The sequence below is a fragment of the Canis lupus genome, chromosome 25 (genome assembly GCF_048164855.1).
Source record: "Canis lupus baileyi chromosome 25, mCanLup2.hap1, whole genome shotgun sequence".
Taxonomy (NCBI): domain Eukaryota; kingdom Metazoa; phylum Chordata; class Mammalia; order Carnivora; family Canidae; genus Canis; species Canis lupus.
Window position 1 is genome coordinate 33132488 of NC_132862.1, and position 27469 is coordinate 33159956.

The following is a 27469-nucleotide window of genomic DNA, read 5'->3' on the forward strand; positions in this document are numbered from 1 at the left end:
ACGAGCTTTGCTGATAAAGACACTCAGATTCCCAAAGGCTCAGTGATTTGTCACATTCACAGGACTTGTCAGTGATAGGGCTGGGCCTGAAACTCAACTCTGTGTTCAGTGCTCTTTCAACAGTACTATAATTAAGAAGGACTTACGTCAGCACGGTACTTATTTATAATAAAGAACTCTAAAGTACTTGGTGCTATTTTGTGTTTTAATTCTATCTCTGTCATCTTCTTGCTTCTAACTGCTTCTTAGGTCTTGCCTGAAATGTCCAGCCTTTTCCAAGGTGGATACATTTCAGTTAGCCTCTGCTATGTAACAAACACCCCAAAACTGAGTGGCTTGAAACAACTACAATACAAAGTAATACCATTGTATTACTCAACATTCTTTGATGCAGCAGTTTGAGTTGGGGATGAGCTGGATGGTTCTTGGGTTCATCTGACATGGGGCTACTCATCTGCTGGGGTAACCTAGATAATCCAAAACAGCCTCACTCGCATGCCTAAACTGTTGATACTGGCCATCATCTGTTCCCCATTCTGCAAGTTTGCCCAACCTCAAGGAGGCCGGCTCATGTTTCTTCAGAGTTGTCAGGAACATTCCAAGAAGGCAAGGCCCATTGCACTGTCACTCATCAAATCTCTATATGTATTACATTTTTTGCTATCCTACTGGTCAAAGCAAGTCACAAGGCCAAATCTAGAGTCAATGAGAGAGATGACTACACAAGTATGGATATTGGGATATATGATTCATTGGGTACCACTAATATAATGACCTACTGTGAATGGATATAAAAATAATATCTGCCTTATAAGACTATTCTGAGAATTAAATAATGCATGTGCCATGCTTAGCATGGCCCCTGACACATAGTGAAGGCTCAATAAATATTAGTTAGTATTTTAAGCAGAATCGCCATCATGTATTATTAGCTGCCAAGAGCAGGTTCTCCTTTTAAAATCCCACTCGCTCATTTGTCCAACTAACATTTACTGAGTACCCACTGCAGTACTGTTCCTCATGCTAGGCATTGCAGATATAATAATAATAATAATAATAATAATAATAATAATAATAATCATTCCTTGCCTTTGAGAAAATTATAGTCCACTAGAGGAGACAAGACACATAGGCAACTCAATATATATGTTTAGCAAGTTCAGTGACTGAGATATGCACAAGGTATTTGGAGAGAACAAAAGAGGTCTACCTAACCCCTCAATCCCGCCTGGGGCTGTGATGAGGAAAGTCTTCTTGGAGTACATACTACTTGAGCTGAATCCTAAAGGTTGAGTGGTGTCATCCAGAGGAGAAGAGATTTAAAATAGAGAATCCCAGTAAGGTAAAGGCATTCTGATAAGAAATAGCATAGTGTGATATTATCAGTTAAAGGTAAAGGCTAGGAACCCTGAAGAGAGAAGTTAAAAAAGAAAACAGAAAGGCCAGAAAGAAGAGACAAAGGAAGGGGGGGGGGGAAGAGGGAAGAGATGGAGAATAACTACATATTCATCCAAGGAGGGTGGTTATCATTCTGTAGGTGAAGGAGGAGGCACTGACAAGCTTTGAAAAAGGTTAAGTGTGGAGTCAGATCTGAATGTTAGACAGATCATGCTGGGGGCCAGGTAGAGGATGCCCTGGAGGAGATAAGACTGGAGATGGGGAAACCAGTCAGGAGTAAGGTAGGAATCCAGATAAGAGATAGAGTGAGAATGGAAGCCAATGGGAGATTCCTACCTGCCATTTCTAGCCTCCAAACCTGGGGGAAGGAATTTCGGGAGGAAAGGAATGACTTTGGATTAGCATAGTCCAGAAGATTCCAGAAATACTATCTTGTACACATTTAACAGATATGTTTGTCGACAGAGTTGGACAGTTCTGCCTAAGGAAAGGGTGGTGGAGCGGGGACAATTGTAGAATGAGTGGCATTACTAGGGATTTAGTCCTCTTGTCCATGGCCTTATTGAAGAAGGAGTTCTATGAATTCTACAAGGTATCTTTTTAGAAACGTATCTTTCGTGACTTTCCTGTTTTTTTCTCTTCTCTGGTCTGGTCTTTTAAAATTATAATGTATTTTTTCAATGGCTTTGACCTCTTCTATTTGTGCTCCTTCATCGCCTTGGTGATTTTAATGTGTCTTTTCAGTGTTCATGCCTTGTTTCTTTTCATATATATTCACAACCTTATGCCTTGGATTTCCTGGATGATCACACTTTCAACTCTGCTGCTTCATTGTCCCTGCAAACACATTCATAATTATTGGAGTTTACATTCAGATTTGTGGTCTGGAAAACATTGTCATTATAACTACACAATATGTTTCTTTTCCACAGTCCCTCCTGTTACTTTCTTTTTGGTCCCTTGTACATGAACACCCTGCTGCACTAAAAACAGCTTTCCACAATCTCCCCTGATGAGGTCCTGCTCCATTTCTGGCCACCTTTTCTAGCTCTGGATATTTTGCATGAGAACCGGATTTTGCTTGTTTGGTTTACTTTACTGAATGGACAACTATTTGCATCAGTTTTCTTAGCATCTCTGAGATACACTTCAGAGGGGGTGGTAGCCCTGCATGTCTAAGATCTATGGTAGATTCCTGTGTATTTTCAGGTAACCTCTTCTTTAAACATCTTGAATACATTTGGAACTCAGAGGAGGAGAGGATATGATGAAACTTACCAGGAGGCAAAGGGCAGAAGGAGCTGGGAGTAGCCCAGTAAAGTAGTGTTTGAAGAGCAGTATGATCATCTCTGGCTCCTAGGGGTCTCCCATGCAAACTCAGAGCCCTCTGGATGACGACACCACTTCCATTTTGTGGATTTTATCCTCCAGCTGCTCTACATTCCTAGTGCCTGTAATGCTGCAGCAGGCCCGAGGCATGCAGGGCTGCCTAAGGAGAGCAGGATGGGTGGGCTGTTCTGAGTCAGTACCATTTGCTGAGCATCATTATTACTACATGCCTGATACTGTTCTTATGCATCTTGTCTAACGCTTGAAGCAATATAGAGGTTAGTGGGGAAAAGCAAAGGTTCTGACCTCACATTGCCTGGGTTCATATCTTACATCTTACTTTAAGATGTGAACTTAGCATGGGGAACCCTTACACAGGGATCTTACAGGAACCTTCTGCGAATGAGCTCCTAATCCAGGAAAGGGATTTGTAGAAGAGGCACGTGGAGAATAAAAAAGAATAAAGACATGAAAATGACTGGACCTGGCCTCAAAGTTTGGCATGTAGACCAGTTGGGGAGGAGATGCCAAATGAACTGCTGAGTGTGATTGCTGAAACTGTAGACCCTGTGACCATCCAGGTAACCCTCTTGAGGCCTCCCCAGGGTAGGATGCAGTTACAAGCCACTGTCAGACCTGGTAACAGAAACTGTAGCTGGTTGGCCCTGCCCAAATCCAAACTCTGAGCTTGAATGCAGGTTTCCTGCCTCTCCTTCACTTGGCCCCAGGCAGGGAAGCACTTGCTTAGGAATGGCAGTGGAATCTGCCCGTCACTGGTGAGCCAACCTACTTCTTGGATCATGAGATGTTCAAAAAAAAGCTTATGAGAAATACCACCAATACTACCATAACTTCTGTCATTTACTTGGGGCTCACCGTGTTCCAGGCATTCCACAAAACATTTTATGTTCATTATTTGATTTGATTTTTATCAAAACCCCACAAAGATAGCTATTATCCATTGCCTTTTATAGGTGAGATAAATAGTATGTGATGAGGACTTGTTTTGATTATAAAGACTAGACACCCAACGTGAACTAGCTTAAGCAAAAGGCAAATTTCTTATCAGGATATAAGACTGTCTCATCAGAACCCACAACAGAACTGTGGCTGGATCTCCTGAATAGCTACAAGCCAGGACTCCAGTGCTCTCAGATATCTTAACCACTCTCAATTGTATGTACTTTTCTTGGACCATTGGCTTCATTCTTTTCTCTCTCCATGGGCCAATTTTCTTCATAGGGTACCAAACTTGACTACCCACCACTTCTGAATTTTGCATATTCTAGCATATGCTACTGGGGTGAGACTGACTTGGCCCTCTTTTTGGTCCTAAGGTTAAAAATCTGGATTTCACCCAGCAGTCAGATGTTCTGCCCCTTAGGTCAGGGGTAGGCTACGAAGTACAATAACATGGCAGCTACCATAGGACCATGCAGTTGAACTTGAGGAAGAACAATTCACAAAAGAAGGAGAGACTGAAGACTAAGAAAAGAGGTTTGGGGAAAGAGTGAGCTAGAAGTGTCCAACGGGGGGCACCCAGGTGGCTCAGTGGTTGAGCGTCTGCCTTTGGCTCAGATTGTGATCCCAGGTTCCCTCACAGGGAGCCTCCTTCTCCTTCTGTCTATGTCTCTGCCTCCTTCTCTGTGTCTCTCATGAATAAATAAATAAAATCTTTTTTAAAAAGTGTCTGGCAAAAGATGGCAGGTTGGTAGACAAAACAGCAGGCATCCACAGCACAGAGTTTAAAAGGTTGGGAAACTTGTCCAGAGTCACACACAAGTAAAGCCAGGACTCGAATTAGGCCTTTCTGACTTCAAAGCCTATGCATTTAACTGATATGACAAAGTAGAATGAAGTAGTGGAGTGAATGAATTAATACATATAGACTTCATGCATGCACACATTACATATATTACATATGTATACAAATACTTGTGAAGCCAGTGCTCAAATTCAGGAAGTCACATTCGGAATGGTCAGATACTGTGCACCTCACAGCTTCTCATTTGAGGAAAAAGGTGGAGAGTAGTAAAAAGCTAACCTGATGAGCTGTGTCCATGACTGAGGCCTGTGGCTTGGGCCCCAAAGACAGATCATAGCAGCACCCCTAGAGTCCACCCACACCCAGGAGTCAGCATCCCTGCTGAGCTGTGTTCTGAAGCAAGCCCATGTTCTGGGCATATTGCACACAAATCTAGAGCTGCGTGATATAGGAGGAAGTTGATTCAGGGAAAGTGGGACTAGCCCTGGTGTTTAAAATTTTTTAAAGGTTTTATTTATTTATTTATGAGAGACACACACACACAGAGGCAGAGACACAGGCAGAGGGAGAAGCAGGCTCCATGCAAGGAGCCCGACGTGGGACTCGATCCTGGATCCCCAGGATCAGGCCCTGGGCTGAAGGCAGCGCTAAACCGTTGAGCCACCCAGGCTGCCCGGTGTCATTTAAATTTGACATGTGTGTCCTTGACTGGCTTCCACATGTCCTAGAGGGTGGTGCAAGGCTCAATTTTGGAGTTTCAGAGAAGGGGCCTCTTTTGGGGGAAAGGTAGATTAGAGGAGATGGTGGAACTCAGCTCTCAGTGATTGAGCCCTCCTGAGTCCCCAAATAGGGGTCTGGGGTTCATGTCCAATGAAACAGAGGCTTGGGAGATTTCCAAGCCTTTCAGACACTTCAGGACAATATGCTGAACAGTTCAGTCCATTTGAGCCTGTGTGGCAAACTGTTAACCAAATTCTCTGACCTAAAATAATTAATGCCCTTTCTAAAATATTCATCTCATCCCATGGCAGGGTTTATGAAGAGGCAACACCTGGCTCATTGGAACTCTTTGGGTTCAAGGCCTTTGGTAAATCTAGAAGGGTCATAGCATTTTTAATCCCTGTGTTTTCTATTTTTATTTGTATGAAAACAGTGCACAAAACCAAAAGAATTGCATGGAGTTTCCCCCGACTTAATGAATTGAAGTTAAGTTTGAGAAGTTGTGGAGTTTGCTCAGTGTTTCCCCCTTGCCACTTGCAAGCAAAAAACCCCCTTTGTTTCTGGGAGGAAGTTAGTCATGTTAAAGAGTCGTACCCATGTTTCGATAGTAGGGGTAATAATGATAATGAGGAGGGGGAGAAGGAAGAGTAAATAGCAAATACTTTGTGCACAAAGCTGAAATGTACCAGGCACAGAGAGATGAAGTAACTCACAGAGGTCACAGAGCTTGTCTGCGTCATGCCTCCTACTGCCACCTGCTACCATCCTGCCTATCAGGCCCACCCATGGACTTCAGTTGCCACTTACCACAAAGCCATTAGACACATCCGTCGCTCATGGTTTCTGGGAGGCTGAGGTGAGAGTGGGAGGCTATGGGGCTGAAGCAGACTCTTCCCTCTCAGATCACAAGAAGGTGAGGAATGAAGAGGTCAGAAGTAGTCTCTTGCCAACATGGCATAGTAAAAGAAACATGGACTTCTAAAGTCAAAGAGATCTGAGGTACAACCCTGGACACTCAGTGAGTCTGTGTTTTATCTGTATTACGGGTATAACCACATCCCCTTTTGGGGAATTAGTGACCAGGGAATGCCTTGACTCCATGTGAAGTGCCTGGCACAGGGTCCAGCCCAGAATAGCTACAATTACTCCAGTATTGTCACTGGCTTCATTCTCCTTTCTCTCTCACTAGGCCAGTTTTCTCATCACATCTGCTTGTGGGGTTGTCTGCAATGACCACAACTGTTTTCTGGTGCCCAGGGAATCAGCAGCTTCCATTCCTGGCACCGGCTCCTACTCTAGCTCGCCATGTTCCCATTCCTCCACTCTCCAGAGCAGGAGAGACAGAGGCAAGAGCAAGCGGAGAACAAGGATCACTCAGAGGGCGATGGCTGGCAGGCGCGGTGGGTATGCACGGTCCCCAGGGAGCCCCCCGGCTCTCTTGGAGAGGCAGGTGTCAGACAGGGATAGCAGCAGAGGCCTGTGAGGACAACAGATGTCTCAGTTTCAGGAGACTCACGCAAGTGCCAGGCAGGAGTGGCCGGATGGACCTCCCTTTGGCCCGTGTGTCCCGAGCTGCCAGTCCCCAGCTTCCTGAGTGCCAAGGCAATAATAGGCCCAGGCAGTCATGGGTCAAATTTGAATATGGAAATTACTTTCTAATGCATTTTTCAAATGCTGGATTCCTAAACCTAGACATCACTGAGTATGCAAATGATTAGGAGAAGGAGCGTCAAGCTGTGCCAGTGGCCTTGTTAGGTACTCAGTGCAGCAGATTTCGCCATTATACTTACAGCAGTGCTGTGGAACTGAGTCCGTTCAGGGCAACTTTATAATCAGGATGCTGGAGAGACCCAGAATGCAGAGAAGCAGTACATGCATCAGCCTTTACCTCCTAAGGCCTTTTTTTGTAGAAGAACACCAGAACTACACCTAGTGGAGCCTTTGGAGGGTACCATGTATTTTGCCTCTGGTGACATCACTCAGTGATTTATGAAGAACACGCTTGTTCAAGCCAGGACAGGGACAAAAAGAAGTAAAGTAACACAGTCTCTGCCCTAGAGCACTTAAAGACCTATTTCAGAGACAGGGATTTATATATTAGACTATAGCTAGCATTTTAATATAACAGCAAAAGGGAGTGGTTGGCCCACAAAATTATTCTAGAGAAGCAACTAGAGCTTTTTCTTTGAGCAGGGATGACCAGGGACAGCTTCTTGGAAGTGATGAGGCCTGAGAAGGACTGAGAAGGATGCAGAGCATTTGAGAGGCTTGGGAGGGCCAACAGAGGGAAGGCTAAGCAATGCAGAGGGCAAGGCTATATGTCTGTCACACTGTATAGGACAAGCTCTGTGCAAAAGGAAGAGCAAGGAACGCTTTGAGAGTGGGGTAGATCGTTTTTTCTTTTCTTTTTTTTATATTTTATTTAAATTCAATTCACTAACATGTAGTATAACACCAAGTGCTCATCCCATCAAGTGCCCTCCTTAGTGCTTGTAGCCCAGTTACCCCATTCCCCCACCCTTCTCCCCTTATACAACCCTTTGTTTCCCAGAGTTGGGAGTCTCTCATGGTTTGTCTTCCTCTCTATTTTTTTCCCTACTCAGTTTCCCTCCTTTCTCTCCTAGTCCCTTTCACAATTTCTTATATTCCACATATAGATCTTTTTTCTTTAAACTCAAGTGGGAAAACCAAATGTTCTATGTAAAGAGACATACTATGGAAGAAAAGTAAAGGTAAAATTATGTGCATGAAAAAATACAGCAAAAACAGAAGACAAATCTCAGAGGGAGAACAATATTTCAAGCATATCTGACAGATAAGGGATTACTCTCCTACTACACCAAGAGCTCCCTACAAATAGATAAGAAAGACAAACACCTCGATGGAAAATGAGTGAAGGATCAGATAGAGGGTAAAAGAAAAATCTTAAATGCTACCAGATGTGCAGAGGTGCTCTCATTGCAAGCCAAGGAGATGAAAATTTAAGCAATTAGATACCATTTTTCATTCCTTAGATGGGCAGATGTTAATGGTGATAAAAAAAAAGAAACAGTGCTGATGAGAACGTGTGCAAGGAGCACTCTTGTGCTTTGCAGATAGGAAGTTCCATCACTAAACACCTTTGGGAAAGTATTCCAGCAACATTGAGGACATTTAAAAACATAAATATCCCTTCATTTTGCTTATTCATTCCTGGAAATTAATGCTTTGGAAATACCAAGATATGTATTAATTATTTTGGTCAAAAAATGTTTAAGTAAATATCCTAAATACATTGAGTCATGCCCATTATTATGGACTACCTTGCAGCTGTTAAAAGGAGTTAGATCTAACTGGGAAAGCCCATGATGTACAATGAAGTGAAAAAAGCAAGTTGCAGAGACAGGTATATATTATGATACGATTTTGGAAAACACACACAAGCCTGAGCACACTTATCCCATTTTTCATATATATGTATATGTATTTTGTATGAATACAGAGAATGGATGGCCATACACCATAATGTCCACTTGGTTACCAATGATGGGGAAGGGGGGCAGACATGGAAAAATAAAGATTGAACAAAATGTAATACTCAGACACTAAACCTTTAAAAGTCCTCAGAGGTAAGATGGGTGGCTTTAGGGGAAAAGAAATGGGAGTGCCTTCCTATCCTCAGATTTTTGCTGTGCTAGGACTCTCAAGCCTGCCCTGGAACAGCACAGACACAGGACACATGTCTAGGGGCAGCTACCTAATGTGACATGCTTTGGGGAGGAACAGGATGCACGTTTGGACTACCTTACAGACACCCTGCCTCCTCTTTTAGCTTGTTCAGGGAGATCACAGGTAGTTTTACATTTTGCATTTTTAGAGTCAGTGGACTGTGTAAAAATAAGCAGCAAATATTTAGTGTTAGAGCCAGATGCCATCTCCAACAAGAAACAAAAACACTTTGAGTTTTGAAAAATAACCTTTGACACCTAAAGAGGCTCTAATAAGTGCTTTTGTTCCAGGATCTTCAGAAATGGCTTTCCATCCATGCAGATGAGAGAGGCAGCCCAGGGAGACTGGTGTCCTTTGGTATCTGTGCAAAGACCGCAGCAACATTCACAGCAGCTGTGCCCTGCCCAGGCCCTCTCCCTTCTCTGCGATGACACATTCACCAAAGAGACAAAGTCAGGGGCTTCCAGCAGAAACGTGGTCCCTGTGGTCTTCTTTTTTATGCGTGGCCTTCTCGGGGTGCTAATTGGTGACAGTTTTGTGAGTGGTCATGGAGGAGATCTGTTAGCTAGCAGAGGAAGACTTTGATGCCTAAAATCACCACATATTGGTTCTCTAGTATTTTCATGAGCAAAGGCTTATGGGATAAAATGCTGCAGGTTCATGAGGTAGACTTCTTGTAAGAAGAGATTCCCAGCTGAACAGGGGTTCAGCTTGTACCCAGAGTACCAAACCGGAACCCCTCAAAATGACTCCATGCTTTTCTGAGAAACCTAATCAGGGATTTTTTTTTTCTTTTTTCCTCTTGAGAAAGATGATTTCAGTCCTCAAGAGCTCTTTGTAAATGTTAGTATGGCAAAGAACTGCATTTTTTATAGACAGATGTTGTCATTAAACGTGTGTGTGGTAATGATGTTTGTTTAGTGCTTATCTCTGAGGAATTCAGAGCACTTTATAGACATTTTCTTCATTATTTCCTCCAGGTTTTTCTTTTTCTGATTATATTTTAATCTCAGCTATAAATTCTTCATTCAATTTTTCTCACTGTACTTTCTCCGAAATATCTCCCATTAACTTCATTTCCTACTACTCTCTGCATTTCCGGTATTACAGACTTGTACCAGTTTGGATGTTCTAGGAAAGCATCCAGATGTTTCCCTGTTAGGGTCTCAGGCTTCTCTTTGTCTTTTTGCCGTTCCTCGTCACTCTGAACAAACTCTCTCATCTGTAATATTTTCACTATACTTCCTCCCCCTTAAATGAGTTGTTGAAACAGACTTCATTTTTCTACATAAAAAGTTCCTATCATACTTAGCTGTTCAGTTGTTTCTAACTGCTTGCTCCTTGCCCTGAGGTAGCTCATTTGAGGTAATTAAACATGTTCTTTAACACGGGCACTGTGTATTGGCATTGTGAATCTGTTATTTATCGCAGAGGGCTTTTTTTTTCTCCTAAAACTGTTTCTCCTTTCAGTCCTCAAGAATTTAACTTTCCTTCTTCACTATAGTCATCCTTGAAGAAACAATAAAAAAGAATCATTACTTTAAGACAAGCTAATCTTTTTGTGTAAATGAATCAGATACTTCCCTCCCTTTAGGAAATAACCATGTAGAACACTTTTCCCCTGGGTTCTAATCAGATGGAAGTGTGGTAGAGAGCCTCTGTCCTAAAAAGATCCTAGGATCATGAGATTTTATGCAAGCCATCGTAGAAATCATTTCCTTACTCTACTAGTTTGGGAACTGAGACTCAGAGTTTTTAAGCATTTGTCTATGGTCACAAAAATACTTAGAGTTACATTCAGAATTTAGGGTAGGAGACAAGACACCTAAACAGTTAAAGTCACTAAATAAGGTAGTGAATAGCATGAAATAATGAATTATTTGGTTCCTGTGGGCCATTTGTGAACTGGAAAATATTTAATAAATGGGAGATAAGGATGAGCAGAGGAAGCCCTGAATTATAGTGTTTGCCAATTTCATGGGTGCCCCCAACTAATTTCAAGCTACAAGCATAATAATGCCATTGAACAAGGAGGTGGGAAGAGATGAGTGCTATCCAGTTGGTTCTCTAGAAAATGCAGATTGTGCAGCTAGAATGAATAAGTCTTTAAGGAAGAGGATAACTGAACTAGACCATTTCTCCCCACACATCATACCTTTCAACCATGAAGGACTATCCTTGATCTTTCTTTTGAGCAACTGTAGGACTTTGATCCTTTGCTCTTGCTCTTGACTCAGTGAATAAAGTACTCTTTGCCTAATGCACTATGACATTTCAAGACCTGGATCAAAGATAAGAGTCTTCATCAAGCTTTCCCCCTACCCCTTCAGAAATAATCACTTCTATTCTGAATCCCAGAATGCTTTGTACCTTTTATTAGGTAATTACCAAAGCCTAATTTGATATTATTATCAACAGATAGTATCTTTCCCCATAAGACTGTCCTCAGAGGACAGGGATCATGTTTACTCCTTCATTGTCAGAGCAGCAGTGCAATGTAGGGGAGACAGCCCAAGCTTGGGAGCCAAACAGTTCAGTTTCGAACCCTAACATTGCACTCTCTCACCATGACGGTGTAAGTCATCAAACTCTGTGTTCTCATCTGTAAAATGAGACACTAAATAATAGTCCCTATCTCACAAGCTTGCTGTGATGATTAATGAGATGATTAGAATGTTCAGTGCCTACCATATACTAGGCCCTTGCTAAATGCTACCTGGTGTTGTTATCTGTAACACAGAGCCCAGAGCCTGGCACAGAATAGGCATACAGCTGCTATTGGTTGAATTGATCTGAAGTGAAGCAAGGAATGAACCTGCTAGGTTGTTGGGAAGTTGGGAAAAGGTGTGCTAGTGGGGACTCCATATGCAGGTTATTGTTGGATAAATGAGAATGATCTAGTAAATAAAAATCATTTGATCATAGGATTATAGGATCAAAACCTAATTTTCCAGCTGTGGTATGATGAACACAGAGCAGAGTGGGATCATCTGTGCCCTTCCCTTACCCCATGTACTAGATATTGTAAATCCATAAATATAACATTTGTTATTGCAGTAGCTTTTATAAACTGCTGTTAGTTGAAATATCTCCTTTTAAATGCTGTGCATTTGCTTTTTGAAAAAATATAAATGCTAGATTTTATGTATAAATACTATTAAATCTCATCCCACTTGGTTTAGTCCATTCCAATTAATTCATATCACTTCCAACCTTGATTCTGCAATGCAGTGTATCTTCTATCCCATTTAGCTTGTGTTATCTGCAATTTTGTAAGCATTCCTTCTGTTTGGTTTTATGAAACACTACACAGGCCACTTATAAGAACAGAGTGTCCTGACGTGTCCCTAAAGACCTCTTTCCATGTTGGGATTGATTCATTAAACAATCTTTTTTTTTTCTTTTTTGGATAAATATTTTACACTCCTTTCAAATCTGTCAAAGTATACAATAATCTATATTATATTTCATATGGTTCACAAGGGTTCATGAAAAACCTTGCCAAAATGCTATGTCTGCAGCATTTTTGTTTTACAGATACAGTAAGTCTATTATAAGTCTATTAGAAAAGAAAATGCTGCTTGCTTGTTGAAACCTGTTCCTGATTAACCTATAGTAGTTCTCAGTATCAGTAACTTCCTTTTCCAATACGAACAAAGGATTAATATTTCAAAATAGTGAAGTCAACTCTGTCAAGGTAAATTAAGCTGAATGCGCACACCTTGACCATCCAGGTGAGAAATTTGAACACATCCTGAGGGCAATGAAAGGCTGTTGGAATTCTTGAACAGGGATTATATAACCAAATAATGTTTTAGGAAGAGCCATCTGGCAGCAGTGTCCACAGTGCACTCTGGGGGGTGGGTACCCTGTGTGAAGTTTGAAGTTGCCTACAGTAATTGCAGAATGGGCTGCTGTACTACTGGACTAGGCTAATAGCAGAAAAGATAGAAGAGAATACATTTAGATTTAAAAGAAAAAACCTCAAAGGGACTAGTGAGAGAAGATGATAAGGGCAGAAAAAAATAAATGAAAATAGGTATATTAGGGGTTCCCAACTTTTCCCCATCGTGGAACATGCAGAAAATGCTATCAGTTTGGCCACTGGGATAAATAGGGCAAGTTGGAGGTAACTCAACATCATGGGCCCCCAGGGCTCCCCTCTCCCAAGTCCTACCTCCTCTCTCACCACTAGCTGAAGACATAAATATCCCCATATGGCTGGGAAGCCATTTGGATATTTCTGCTTGACAAATAAGTACTCTTAGCAATATGAAGAAAACCAGACTTGCACAAATATAGGACCTTTGGTACGGAGAAGACAATACACAAAAAGGAAAGCAAACATTTGGTTCAGTGCATAATTCTGAATCAGAAGTCAAACATGGTTTGCACACTTGGCAAACCCTGGCACCAAGGTTAATGCTCAACAAGTTGGTCCTGGACACCAAGCTGCTGACCATGTTATAGTGATCCAATAAAACAAGGGCAGTAGCTGTACAGACCTAATACAGGCATGGAAATAGCACCTACTAGGCAGGTGGGAGGGAGATAAAAACCACACCTAGGGAGTTTCTAGGTAGAAACCCCACCATAGACAAAAGCAGACACAAAGGAAGGCATTTTGGTTTTGTGTGAATACGGAAATCTAAGCCTATTTGCTTGAAAATTTATGAAGTACTGCCCATTTGTTGCTCCTTACTGATTTATGTAGTTCATAATTAAGTAGTTTTGTAGTCCTGGTGCCTCACTTATGCTGCTAATTTGCATTGCTCCATGGAGGAAATTATAGATTGGGAAAACGCAGGAGCTTACAATCCATAATTCCTGTGGTAATTGAAGATCTTTGGTTATAGAAAATGAAAAGGTGTTCCCTCTTCAGTAAACTCAAGGGCAGAGTGAGAACAAGAACCCACCAACGAAGTCCTACAGATTCTATTATAAAAACAGGAATGAATGGCTCTTCTAAAAGATAATGGGACCCACACATTTCTCCCAATGATTGGCAGCAGGGCCACCATGTGAATGATTCCAGGGGGCATCCACTTCTCACATTGGAGTATATTTGAGTGGTGCTCCCTGAAGATGGGGACACAGCCTGTGCACACAGAAAGACCTATATGGTCCATCCCAGGGCTCCCACCCAACCCAGCAGGTGCATACCTGCATTGACTTGTGGCATTCACGACCAGCCCAACCATGCTTCCTTCCCCAGCTAAGCTATGTCAGTATTCTTTAATCCTGACTTATCATTTTATTCCAATTCAGATCTACTCAGTTCTCCACATGACTTCCCACTGGACTTCTGCTACAAGCCAAAACACATCCTTCTGGCTCATTTGCTCCAGTCATTCTGTTGACCTTTCCAGAGCTATTTGCTGCTTTCACTATCATGCTCCTTGTTACAGTTAAGTAGAAAAAACTGCCAGCCACACAAGGCAGGAGACGTTGTCATCCTCCCAGCACTTGGTATAGGCTTTAGTGTTAGCACTTACCATCTATCACTGTAAACGTTTGTTTACATTTCGGACTTCCTCACTCAGTGTAAGTTTGATGAAGGGCAGAACGATGCTTCTTTGAGCCACAAGGTTTTGCAGGGTGCCCAGCATATAGTAGATCCTCTTTTTCACATATGGTAAGTGAGTGAGTAAATGAATATATTACCTTTCTTAGGTATGGACATGGTAGTCTTATTCTGAGCATATGGGTTAAAAAGCATTTCCTCTCTATTGTGTACAATGCCTGTGTCCATTGACCTTTGTTTAATAGCTTCCTGGGTGATGCTAGGAGAAGCTGCTAGGATCTATTGCCAGTGGTTTCTGAGTCTTTTGTTTACCCCCATGCAGGTGGGGAAGTGGAAAGACAAATCCTTGCAGATGAAGTACTACGTGTGGCCCCGAATGTGTCCTGAGACAGAAGAACAGGAGGATGACCATCTGAGCATTGTAACCCTGGAGGAGGCCCCCTTTGTCATTGTGGAGAGTGTGGACCCTCTGAGTGGAACCTGCATGAGGAACACAGTCCCCTGCCAAAAACGCATAGTCTCTGAGTATGGCCCCTTCCCCAGTGCTCTGGGTGGCATGGGATAGTCAGATTTAGTACGGCTGTCAGCACCTATCTGAGGCATAGAATGAATTTGGTACCGTGTTCAATTTTCATTTACTACTGAGCAACGGAATGACTAGCAGTTCTGTGGTTCTGTCCAGGTCATGACCCAGGGGAATTACTTCTAACTGTGTTCACATATTTTTGGCCTTGCCTGGTCTCAACAACCAGGACTTCAAATTTATGGAGATTCAAATTTGCCTTGATGTTGAACTATGTTTTCTTGAGTCATCATGCCCTGTAATTTTGAGATTTAGAAACAATTTTGGAAATTGGTAAAACTAAGCTAAACTATTAGAAGTCAGGATGATGATTCTCTTTGGTGAGGGTGGGAAATGCCTGGAAGAGAAAATAAAAGGGTAATTTTTCTGTATCTCAATTTGGTGCTGGTTAAATGGGTGGGTTCAGTGTGGGCAGATTTATCCAACTGAACCCTCAGGGTATGCACATCTTCCTGATGTATGTTATACTTCAAAGGAGCACTAAAAATTGGGAGAAAACATGGTTCAATCTGATGAGTTAATGAAAGAATTACAGTTCCGTGGTCTGATTTATTTCCTCACTCAGGTGCTGAGCGGTGAAGGGAGGACCTGCTTTTGGGTTGGAGTTTTAATGGTAAGGGTAATATCTGCTCTCTTGTACAAAGCCTTGTTTTGTTTTCTTGTTTCTTCAACTGGTTAGGAATAAAACAGATGAAGAGCCAGGTTACATCAAAAAGTGCTGCAAGGGGTTCTGTATTGACATCCTTAAGAAAATTTCTAAATCTGTGAAGTTCACCTATGATCTCTACCTGGTTACCAATGGCAAGCATGGGAAGAAAATCAATGGAACTTGGAATGGTATGATTGGAGAGGTAAGTGTCAGAAAGTAAGGGCCATTTCCATTTTTCATTTATTTTGTTTCATGCAAATATATAAAAAATGCTCATTTATAAATTTTAGAAAATGCAAGACAGCAAATGGACTTTCCTGTTCCCACTATACGAAGGATACCACTGCCAGGCCATGTTTTCCTTGCAGTGTTCCTTTGTCTTCCTGAGTGCTCTAATTGAAGCATTGTGCCTTTCTCCCAGGTGGTTATGAAGAGGGCTTACATGGCGGTGGGATCACTCACCATCAATGAGGAGCGATCTGAGGTGGTTGACTTCTCTGTGCCCTTCATAGAGACTGGCATCAGTGTTATGGTGTCACGCAGCAATGGGACTGTCTCACCATCTGCCTTCTTAGGTAAGTGATATGCTTGCTGGTGTGAAGCAATTGAACATAAAAACAGGTACTTGGGATCCCTGGGTGGCGCAGCGGTTTGGCGCCCGCCTTTGGCCCAGGGCGCGATCCTGGAGACCCGGGATCGAATCCCACGTCGGGCTCTCGGTGCATGGAGCCTGCTTCTCCTTCTGCCTGTGTCTCTGCCTCTCTCTCTCACTCTCTCTCTCTCTCTCTCTGTGACTATCATAAATAAATAAAAATTAAAAAAAAAACAGGTACTTTATGTGAGGGTTAAGTGAAGGAGCACATGGCCAGGCTCTTTCAACCAGGAGGTGCTTTGCTAGTAGTTTATTTAATTTGGGGGTCTTGAGAATAGATTATTCTCAAACATGAAAACTGAAGAACACCCAAAACCAATAGGGTAGAATAATACCCTGTAAAGAAACAGTGCTGGGCCCCTACTTTAGTCCCATTCCTGCCACTTATTCATCACTTGACCCTGAGCAAATATGCTCCATCCTGGGACTTCGTTTCATCATCCATAGAAGAAGACATTTCAACCAGCTGATTTCCGGGGCTACTTCCTGCTTTAATGATTTCTAATTCTAGCTATCATTGAAATAACTTTTTAATTGTCTTCCAAGAATTGAGCTTCAAGCTACCAAAAAAGGTTTTCTGTTTTTACATGCATTTTTCTGAGCTTTGCTAGGTACAGCTGATCCGATGCTTCCTCCCATTCTACACCATCCTTCCTCGTGCTGTTGTATACTTCTCTATTCTCCAGCATCACTTATGTGTCAAAAGCCTTAGATATGATATAAGACCTGGTGAGATAAGGCCAAGATTTCAATTAGATGAGGTCCTTTGTGAGCTCATACCCCATATTTTTTTTCAGGGGCTGTGAGAGCAAAGGGTTGAGAAATAAAATGTCACCTTAAAAACAGGACATTGGACTGGGAGACAGGCGGCCCAGCCTGGGCATAAACAAGCTGTAAGCCCTTGGACAAGTCACAAACTCTCTGAAGGACATCAACTTTTTTTTTAAATGAAGATATTGGAATAGACCTTGACTAATGTTTCTTTAAGCTCTATCCAGTGGGCAGGGGGGAAGGGAAGTTTTTAATGAATGTACTATAAAGTGGAGTTATAGATCCCATAGAATTTTTCCATAAATTACTCGTTTCTCAGCTAACCTTTTTACAGTGAAGCAGATTCTGGCCCTGCCAATTTTATGTGAAATATTAATAGATAGCACACACTCTATGCATTAATCCTCATAGCAGTTTTGTGTATTTCATTTGCTTTTCTCCTTTGCAAGGATAATTGGAACATTAAGAGATACAGACAAAACTACATTCTAATTCTAACCCATCACTATAGCACTAACCTCAGCTCCTGAACTGGAAGAGCCAGTGATATATCAGCATAGCCCTAGAATGACATAGCAATGCCAGGCAGGGTGTGTGTGTGTGTGCGTGTGTGTATGTGTGTGTGTGTTTGGAGGAGAAGCAGTTAGTTGCTTCTAAGGGGTAAAAGAAGCCAACATTTATTGAACACCTATTTTGTGGTGTTCCAAACATTACTGTATATCCTTTTGTTATATTATCTCATTGATACTCATTGATAGTATTATTATACCCATTTTATGGCTCAGGAAACTGAATCTTAGACCTGTTAAGGAATTCTCCAACAATCTATCAGTTCACAGCTAGTAGACCCAGGATTAAAGCCCAGATGTGGCTGCCTTCAGAGTCTGTATTCCAGTACTCATGGGGACATTTCAGAGTGCAACTCCTAATCCAGGCACTGGTGGACAGAGGCTAGGAAGTGATATAATGCAATGAGAAAGTACAAACTTTGCCCCAGAATACCTCAGATTATAACCTGGCCCTGCCACTTTCTGGCTATGAACTTGGAAAGGACCTTGACTTCTGTAAAATAGATATGGTTATACCATAATGAAAGAGCAGGATTATACAAAACATATGGTGAAAGTACTTTCTACATCATAAAACCCAACACAAATGTTTGTTGTATTTTATGTACAAAAAGTTGCCATGGACTCAATGGGGGAAAAGAAAGCCTAGAGAGGATGCTTTTACTCAGTTATTCCCTAATCTTAGAAGTAAAATCAAGGTAGGACTGCAATTGGTGAGAGCTGAGGGGGAGGGGCCTTCCTCACTCCACCATATAGAGGCTTTGAATTAAACCTGCTACCCTCACATCTCTGGCTGCCACTGAAAGGTTTTGCATTTCACAGTTGGTATGTGTCTTATCAAGGTCCTTTTTAAAATGTTAAGTGACCAGGTTTTTATAATTCCCTTCAAAAATTCAAAAGTAAAGTGGATTTCAAGTAAAGAAAATATTTTCTAATTTCCAACCAATCTTTCCCCTTTCTCAGCTTCATCTTTATTAATGATTTGGAAAGTGGAAAAAACAGTATGTTAATTTACTTAGTTATGAGTTTACAGTGTGATGTGACAGCTAAAAAGGCCAGAACTATTTTGAGACACAATTGAGGGAACATCATATCATGGGAAAGAATAGCAATTGTCCCTTTTTGTAGACCTTCAGAGAAGTGGCTCTTGGAATACAGTGTTCAATTTCTAGACACTTCTAAGCCAGAGAGATTTAGATCAGTGGAAGGGATTCAGCAATAATGATTAAAGAAATTAAAGAAAGCATGTGTAGAACATTCTTGTTCTCTTTCCTAGTCTTATCCTATCAACTCTTTCACTTGGTGTTAGGGTATAGCTTGTAGTTGTTTTGTTAATTTCATCAGAGGCATGCTCCCTTGTCACTGCTACATTCCCACTATTACAGACACTGATTGTCAATATGGATGGATTTTTTTTGACATTGACTCCCATCCTCATACCCTAATGATGTCCCATAAAATATACCACATCAAAATGGGTTGAAAAGTAAATGTAGGCTAGGAAGTTGAGGAGAGGTGAGGCAAGAGGGCAAAAGAATTATTCATTGGATGCAGTTATTACTGAATCAAGTCAAGTCCAAAATAAGACTAAGTCTATGGAGCATGAATTTGTGCACAAAGTTTGGAAGCATCAGTGAAAGGTTTTCCAGGCCTCTATGGAGCAGTGTGGCCATATGGGTGACAACATAAACCAAGAGCCAGTCCCATATGATTCATTTACTCAGTATCTAGTACTTCTTATAGTTGCACATTTCCTGGCAATAGCAGAAACTATCTCAAAAAGTTCAAAAGAAGAAGCTCTCCTTCTCATGTGTTTGAAAGAAAATAGACCTTGACCTGCCCATCAGGGGAATGGAGACATTCAGACACAGCCTGTCACTCTTCCCCAACCCGGGCTGTGGCTCTCTGAAGACGTGCAACACACTTGTGGTTTGTTTCCCCTGCAAAAATACGTGTTGCCTATGCAAATGATATGCAAATTAAGCAGAATCTGTTTTTTTTTTTTTTCTCTGTTTTAATTTTGAGCACTGATTTTTTTTTCCTTCTCCAGAGCCATTCAGTGCTGACGTATGGGTTATGATGTTCGTGATGCTGCTCATCGTCTCAGCCGTGGCTGTCTTTGTCTTCGAGTACTTCAGCCCTGTGGGTTACAACAGGTGCCTCGCTGATGGCAGAGGTAAGCCTCCTGTAACTGTTGGATTTTTGCATTTTTCTCTCTCATTCTCAGTTCTGAGTTTCTGTACTCCTCTTTTGGTGTCTGCCCACTCCCTGACTTATCCATTTTTGAAAATGAACCCTCAGCCTTCCATGTCAAAAGCTTGGCAACTCATTAAAAATACCCCAATTAAGAGGTTAGTCTGGATCTGTATGTCCCTCACTGGCAGGAGCCTCACCTAGCAAGCCCAGTTCTACCCCGGGGTAAATGAGCGGAAAGCTGGCAATAGATTCATGTAGCATAAACATGTCAGAGGAAACTATTTTAATAACCTTAGGCTGTGAGCAGTCTGTCTGAACAGAAGGACCAACAATGCAGCTATACCCATATATTAAGAATAAAGAAAATGGGGCTGCCCCAGGATATACAGGGGGTAGTTGTGGCTAATGGAGTCCACCTCTAAGGTACAAGATCTTCAAAACCCATGACCCTGGCTCAGATACGTCTGCCAGGGAGCATAGACATTGTGTGGTTGAAATAAAATGACCAGCAGATAGTAGTTCTCACCCATAGCTACTATTGAAGGCAGTCCAGCTTTCTGGGTAAGTGGGTCAAGAGATAGGAGGACTGCCCCTATGTTCGAGGCATTTGAGACTTCATAAAACATTTGCTAGATTCCTGAAGAGGTACATGGAACCCCTGTAAATAATCCAAAACTTTGAGAATTCCAGGATTAGGAAATATTACACTTTTTTCCCTGAGCCTTCTCTCATCTAGAACGTGAGCTTTATTCTGAGATTGTACCTCCCAGAGGAAAGCCTTTTTTAACCCCAGCCACACAGAATTATCTGTAGGGCACTTAAAAGACAAAGGTGCTTGGACCTCATTTTCTAATATTCTGACTCGTTCCAGTGTTGGATCTCGGGCCACTAGCATGTTTCAAAGTAGTGGTCTTCTACCTTGGTTGCATATTAGAATAACCACCCACCCCACAGCAATTTAATAAGAATCTTTGGGGTTGGGGTGCTAGGCAGCTGTGTTATGTGAAAACTCCCCTAGAGTTTCTGTTAACTTCACAGTCCAGGCTGTGAACCACTACTGCCCTGTGTATTTCCAGGTTCAGACCTACCTCCTTATTTGGCTCATGCATTCTGGGGTAGACATTTGAGTATCTCCACAATATGATACAGTCAGGGAACCTTGTGCCTGTGGCCAAAGGGTCTTCCAGAAGCCATGACCTACTTTCCATCCCGAGTGGCATTAGTAACAAGTGAAACATCTGAGAAACACACAAGTACATACGTACGTTAACAGTGTGAGGAACTGAAGTGAGTGTATGCTCTCTCTTCTCACTTTGAAGAAGATCAAGGAGGCAAAAATCCAGCCACAAAATTCAAAGCAAGGGCTTACAAGTTACTTACTTTACCAAGGGGCACCTATCTTCGCGAAGGAATTCAACTCGGACCACTTTAAATACCAAGTCTCCTTGGGGCATTTTGCAATGTACAAAAGCTTTGATTTATGAACAACTTTTCAGTTACACATCTGTTCCATGAAATAAGGTCCACACGCACAGATGTGTGTGCACAGTTAGATACTAGGCTTGACATGTGTAGTCACTGATTTAGTTGTCAGAGCAGATGCTATCGGGATCACAGATAGCATCATAAGACCTGTGCTAATGTGTTGTAAAACTGTGCGGGCAGATGTTCATTTCTGCAGTGGAGGGGCTACATGGAGACCCAGACATCAGGCAAGATTTTGCCATCACCAAGCTTTGAAAGCATTGAGACCACAATAAATCTAGGAGCAGAAGACCTGCCACTGTGCATATAAAGGTTGGGTGGAGGAGAGTCAAAGACAGTCTGCCTTTCTGCCCTCAGAGAGTGTGGCAAAGCCAGCCATCTGTGATTTCTTCTCTGGCCTTCCTGATATCTTTTACACAGAAGCTACCATGGTAGGAAGCCCAGTTAGGATGTGTTGGCATTGGAGTGGGGTTGAAACATTTAGTGCTAAGCGCTCGAAGCTAAAGAAAAATGAGGATAAGGGACTTTCAAAGGCATCTAGCAGCAGTGTGAATAAAATTGCAGGAGGCCCATGACAGTGGTAGAACGTTCTCTCTAATTCTTGTTGACCTTTCTTAAAGTTGAAATCCTTTCCTGGTAGATAGAAATATAAATTTCAGGAATGGCAATAATAAGGACACGAGTGTGACAATAGTGGGGTAGTTGCCTTTGCTGTTCAGTTTGGATGTGGTCTTGAGGGTCTTGTATGCATGGGGGCAGGAAGGGGGCTTCTCCAGTGCCCTGGCTGAGTCCTGAACACTAGTTGAAGCAGGATCACACACACACCGACAGGCCCCTGGATTTTCTTCCAAAGAAACCTCTTCTGATAAGTCAATCAGAGAAAGACAATTATCATATGGTTTCACTCATATGTGGAATATATGAAATAGCGCAGAGGATCATAGGGGAAAGGAGGGAAAACTGAATGGGAAGTCCTCAGACAGGAAGATAAACCGTAGGAGACTCTTAAAAGAAACAAGCTGAAGGTTGCTGGAGGGGAGGTGGGTGGGGTGATGGGGTAACTGGGTGATGGCCATGAAGGAGGGCACGTGATGTGATGAGCACCGACTGTTAAATGCAACCGATGAATCATTGAACTCTACATCGGAAATAAATGATGTGCTAGATGTTGATTAATTGAATTTAAATTAAAAAAAAAAAAAGAAATAACCTTCTCCTGCCTTCCTGATGGTCCCAGGAGAAGAGAGGCATAAACTCAACTTAAAGTGTCTGTATCTTAGTCGGAGGGTTTCCTGCTCTGAGCAGGAACTCACCCAGCTCCGTGTATCTGTTGGTTTACATAGAACCAGTGACTCTGTCTTACCTTTCTGTCCCTGTCTTTTGATCCCGGCAGAGCCAGGTGGCCCGTCTTTTACCATCGGCAAAGCTATTTGGTTACTGTGGGGTCTGGTGTTTAACAACTCCGTACCCGTGCAGAACCCAAAGGGGACCACTTCCAAGATCATGGTGTCGGTGTGGGCCTTCTTTGCCGTCATCTTCCTGGCCAGCTACACTGCCAACTTAGCTGCCTTCATGATCCAAGAAGAGTATGTGGACCAGGTTTCTGGCCTGAGTGACAAAAAGGTAAGAGAACCACCTGAGAACCTCCCCCACCCCGTATTTCCCTCAGTCCCGCTCTGAGCCATACAGCACGTTCTCGCGTACCTGTTCATTTTCTCCCTCTATAGAATCGGCAGGTCTTTCTTACACTTGCTTACACTGAGACGTGGCAGCAAAAATCCATTTCCCTACTGAAATAATGGTGCTGCACCTTCGCTTCCTGATTTGTGAAAGGTTGGCACAAGTGTGCCCCAGGCTGCAAATAAGGGGCTTGGCATGTTAGTGGCTTCCCAAGAACATGGTACCTCCCGCTGGACGTGCTTGGGTGGCCCGTGAGCACAGGGCCGCCCGTTTGGTGTGTTATTAGAGGGCCGCCCCCTGCACCCACACTGAGAGTGCTGGCCCATTGTGGCCTTCATTTTCCTCCCAGTGGTATTCAGCCGTGGGCTCTCCGTTTGTTCATGGGCATGCTCCTGTGTTCCTAGGGCTAAGAGAGAGGGTGGTTCACATTGTTCCCGAAGAGAACTAACTGCTATTTAACTCAATGATTGCCCTGTGTGGTGCCGATGAATAGGTAGCCCCCATATACCAATTGCAGGCCTCCCTGCCGGGCTATGCTGCTGAGAGAGGAAGGAAAGTATCTGCAGGTTTGTGTCTTTTCTGGACGAGGATGTGCCAAACCTGTCCTAAATGCCACACTCTCTAGAGTTTGCTTGAAGCATCACAGTCTCTGCGGGCATTCTGTCTCCTGAAACCATGAGGGCTGGGCTGGTCTGAGATGAGTGATAGGAGCTACCTCCAAGGAGTGGCCAGTAAAACTCACAGATGCTGCCACATAATTCTGGAGACTTTCTCTCAGAACAAATTTCCCACCCTTTGTTTCCTTAAGTTTTAGAAAATGTGACTTCCCACCCCTTTCACCAGGATGGAAGCTATGAGATATGGACACGTGTGTTTGGAAAGGATAGGTCAGATAGCTAATGATTTCTAATGGGGCCTAGGTTTCCCCCAAATAAAACTTTCAGCCCTTAACAGATGGTTTGAGAAGAGTAAGAGGGAAGAGCCAGACTTTTTGAAAGCACAGGTTCTGATTTCTCCATCTATTCATCTCTACTCACCAAGAACTCTCAAAAGCATGTAAGGAAAGTAAAGAAACATCTAGAGAATGAAAAATATATATGTGTGTATGTACATATATGGATCGTTCACTGTGTTTACCTTTTCACATTATCTCTTCCTCTAATTTGTCTTCCTTTATTTTCTTCTTTATTTCTGAAAATAATACCCCTCTTGTAGGTCCTTCTCCATTATTTTAGGTTTTTATTTACTTTTCTAACATATGGTTTGTTATTCATTTATTCATAGATTCATGCATTTATTACTTAATTCATTTTAAACATTTCTCTTTGCTCCTTCGTCAACATCTTTCATCATTATGATCCTGGCTCAGAAAAGTTGAACTAGATACCTCCCTTCATCTCCTGTTACACCAATCTTTGTGCCTGTTGCCATAGCATGGGCAGGGTGGAGTTAGGAACGACTTTATCAGGGCTCTATACTTGAACGTGGCATAGGTGAGGTGGACCGTGCCCATCCTAAGACATGGATGTGGCAGCAGCATGGTGGACCATGTCCTCACATGTGGATTTGGCAGAGGCATGGCTGACATCATACCGTGGAGAGGTTTGGTGGAGCATGTCCCCACACACAATATGGCAGAACCATATTGCCATGCAGTCAATAATATGGCAGAGGTACTGTGAACCACAGTCCCTCTTGGAGCTCTGGGCTACTAAGTGAGAGAGCCACCATATTTATCATGTTTTCTTCAAGTATCTCTGAGGAATGCTTAGGATGCTGTATTTATCTTTCTCATATATTCATGAGCCACCCATCAATGACCATATGATTTCCTATTTGAAAGAAGAATGATTAAGGTGCAAGGAGATTGTTTTCCCTTCCGTGGTTTTGAAAGAATGTATCGCTCAAGGCTGCTTAAAGCAGAGAGGCTGTGCACTTGTCTGTCCTCCACACCATGTTGGCTATGTTCTGAGAAGTTAGATCCCATTGGTTCTTTGCATAAACAACTTCAGTGACTCCACTGCATGTAGAATAAAAACTTTTTTTTTTCTGATGCGCCTTTCCAGGCCTTTACATATGATTCCCATTGTGCTCCAGCTCTTCCATCTAGTCAGCCACTGCTTAGGCTCTCGCAGCCTACGTTCCAAGCTTCCTTGACTTCTCATCCTCCTGGCCATGCCTTTATCTGTACATCTGCCTGGGATGTTCTTCTCCTGATTTCTTCATTCACCAAACTCCTACTGAACTTTCAAGACCCAGATTAGAGGTCACTTAATTTGTGGAGCTTTCCTTGGCTCATCTGGACCCTAAGTCATTCTCTCCTCCGACGTGGCAGTCATTCATCCCTTTATTAATAACACCTGTCGTCCATATTGTCTTGTAATAATCTGGAGACCTGGACCTGACTGTATCTCCCCCATCTGACCATGAGCCCCCATCAGGGTAATGACCATAACTTGGATTATCCTGTGTAGGTTTTTTTAAGTCTATTGGGAGAGGAAGACAGGATATATTTACTGAAGTGCCTCTCACGCAAGGCAGAGGACTAAGCATTGTAGACAGAGAAAGCAACAAGAGAGCAAGAACCCTTTAACAACTGTCTAATTTGAAAATACTTGCAAATGGTTATCAGATGCATTTTAGAACTTCGCAAATGACAAAATAGTAAAGTGTAAGCTTCCGACTAGGCAGTGTCAACATAATTTACATAATTATAGAAAACATTTAAGTAACTAATGACATATAACGCATATCAGTGTCAGGAATGCTAATATAAATCAGAAAGAGAGTTTTCTGAAAGTGCACTTAAAATGTCAAAATTGATACTAGTTTCCCTTCACAACACCTTAAGAAAACAAAGTCTTGGGCCTGACTTTGCATGACAGCAAGTGTATTCTATGAATTTAGAAAAAGAAATGTAAAGAATGAAGTCGTCAAGACAGGAACATTGTGAATAAAAATGAGGTGATTTTGAAGATTCTTTTTTCAATGAAATTAAATTTTCATCAAGGAAAGTAACATTAAAAATGGAAAGGAGTTCTTAAACTTGTTTTGACTGTCACGGATGGCATGTCTTCCATTATAACTCAGATCAAATGGTAAATATCTTGGAGTGATGATGGGAAGGTATTTATAGCCATTAAATTTATTTATCTTTAGGAAACTATCTTTAATTTTATGGCAGAAAAGTGTTTCCAGATCTCATTTATGGTAAGGTACCAAGTCAGAATGTTCAGAGTTAAATTTCCATGAAAACCTATTTTGAGGCTCTTCTTCACTGGATGGCTTCCATCTTGCAGTAGCACATTACATCAGTGAATTCAGAATTATTCCACTACATGCTGTAACTAAATATGGGTGCAAGTTCTAACATTTAGCAGCCCTACTGTACCTTCCATCAGTTCTCCCAGTGGGAGGAGAATGTAAGGAAACTGGTGACATCTCTCTTCTCTTAACAAAGAGCCCACCATGCTCATTCTCCTATTTCCCACCTCATTTTGCAGTCTGTCAGCCATAGAAAGGAGGAGAAAGAACTTGGCCACCAGGTGAAGGAAGGGACATATTTGCTGGACCCTAGGTTCATTACGCATGTTACTTCTATTTTATATGTGTTCTCTGCACACATAGTACACAATGTTTATTCCCATTTTACAAAAAAGACACTGAGACTCTGCAAAGTTTACTGACTTCCCTAAAGTCACACATTCTCAAGTGACAGAGCTAAAGGTTTGAGTCCCTGTGCATTTGGCTAGAAAATCACTTTGCCAGGACATCTCCCTTGTAGCTCATCCCAGACAAAGTTATGATGTCACTAAGGATCGGTATTGACACCCCTGCCCCTACTTAGTCATTTACTTTTTGATTCTCTCATTTAATGACTTTCTCTATCAGTTTCACTAAACCCAGAGGTCACCTTACATTGCCACCACCTGGACTATCATTACTACTTCTGCTATGGATAATGGTAATAACAATCATCATCATTATTAATAGAACTTCAACAAGAATATCTCAGCTTGAACATTTTTTTCAGCTCGTACAAGGCAGGCATAAGGCCAGTGACATTACACAGGTTATCTTATGTAATGCTGCTCTTAATGTTTTTATCTGTCGATGAGGAAACTGAAGCTGGGAAGGGTTAAATCATTTCCCTCCTCATGTGCTTTGCTACCCACAGCCCCTGACCAGTGTGCCATCCTGTTTAGATCCCAGAGCTTGTTTTCATTCACCTTCTTCCTTCCTATCCTCTCATTTACCTAGTCAGAGCATAACAAGGTAGATCCTTTTCCTCTCTCAGAAAGCAGCTATCTGATGAACTGATCCCAGTAATTACAGAGTATTGTAACATTTATACTTTCTTTAAGAAGTTTTTCAGAGGCATTACTTATAACAGAGACGGATGGCACTTTCTAGTACTTGTACAGGCTGATGGCCCACAAA

General features: G+C 42.2%; 1 protein-coding gene across 12 annotated transcripts in view; it reads left to right on the forward strand.

The window, feature by feature from the left end:
- The window catches only part of GRIN2B (glutamate ionotropic receptor NMDA type subunit 2B), a 502860-nt gene that overhangs the window by 417929 nt on the left and 57462 nt on the right, over window positions 1-27469 (forward strand). For all 12 annotated transcript variants that reach the window (XM_072798946.1, XM_072798943.1, XM_072798951.1 and 9 more), the window contains 5 exons: window positions 14767-14969; window positions 15707-15878; window positions 16098-16251; window positions 19719-19844; window positions 22743-22972. In XM_072798946.1, the coding sequence (XP_072655047.1) occupies window positions 14767-14969; window positions 15707-15878; window positions 16098-16251; window positions 19719-19844; window positions 22743-22972 (885 nt within the window). The remainder of the gene's footprint in view (window positions 1-14766; window positions 14970-15706; window positions 15879-16097; window positions 16252-19718; window positions 19845-22742; window positions 22973-27469) is intronic.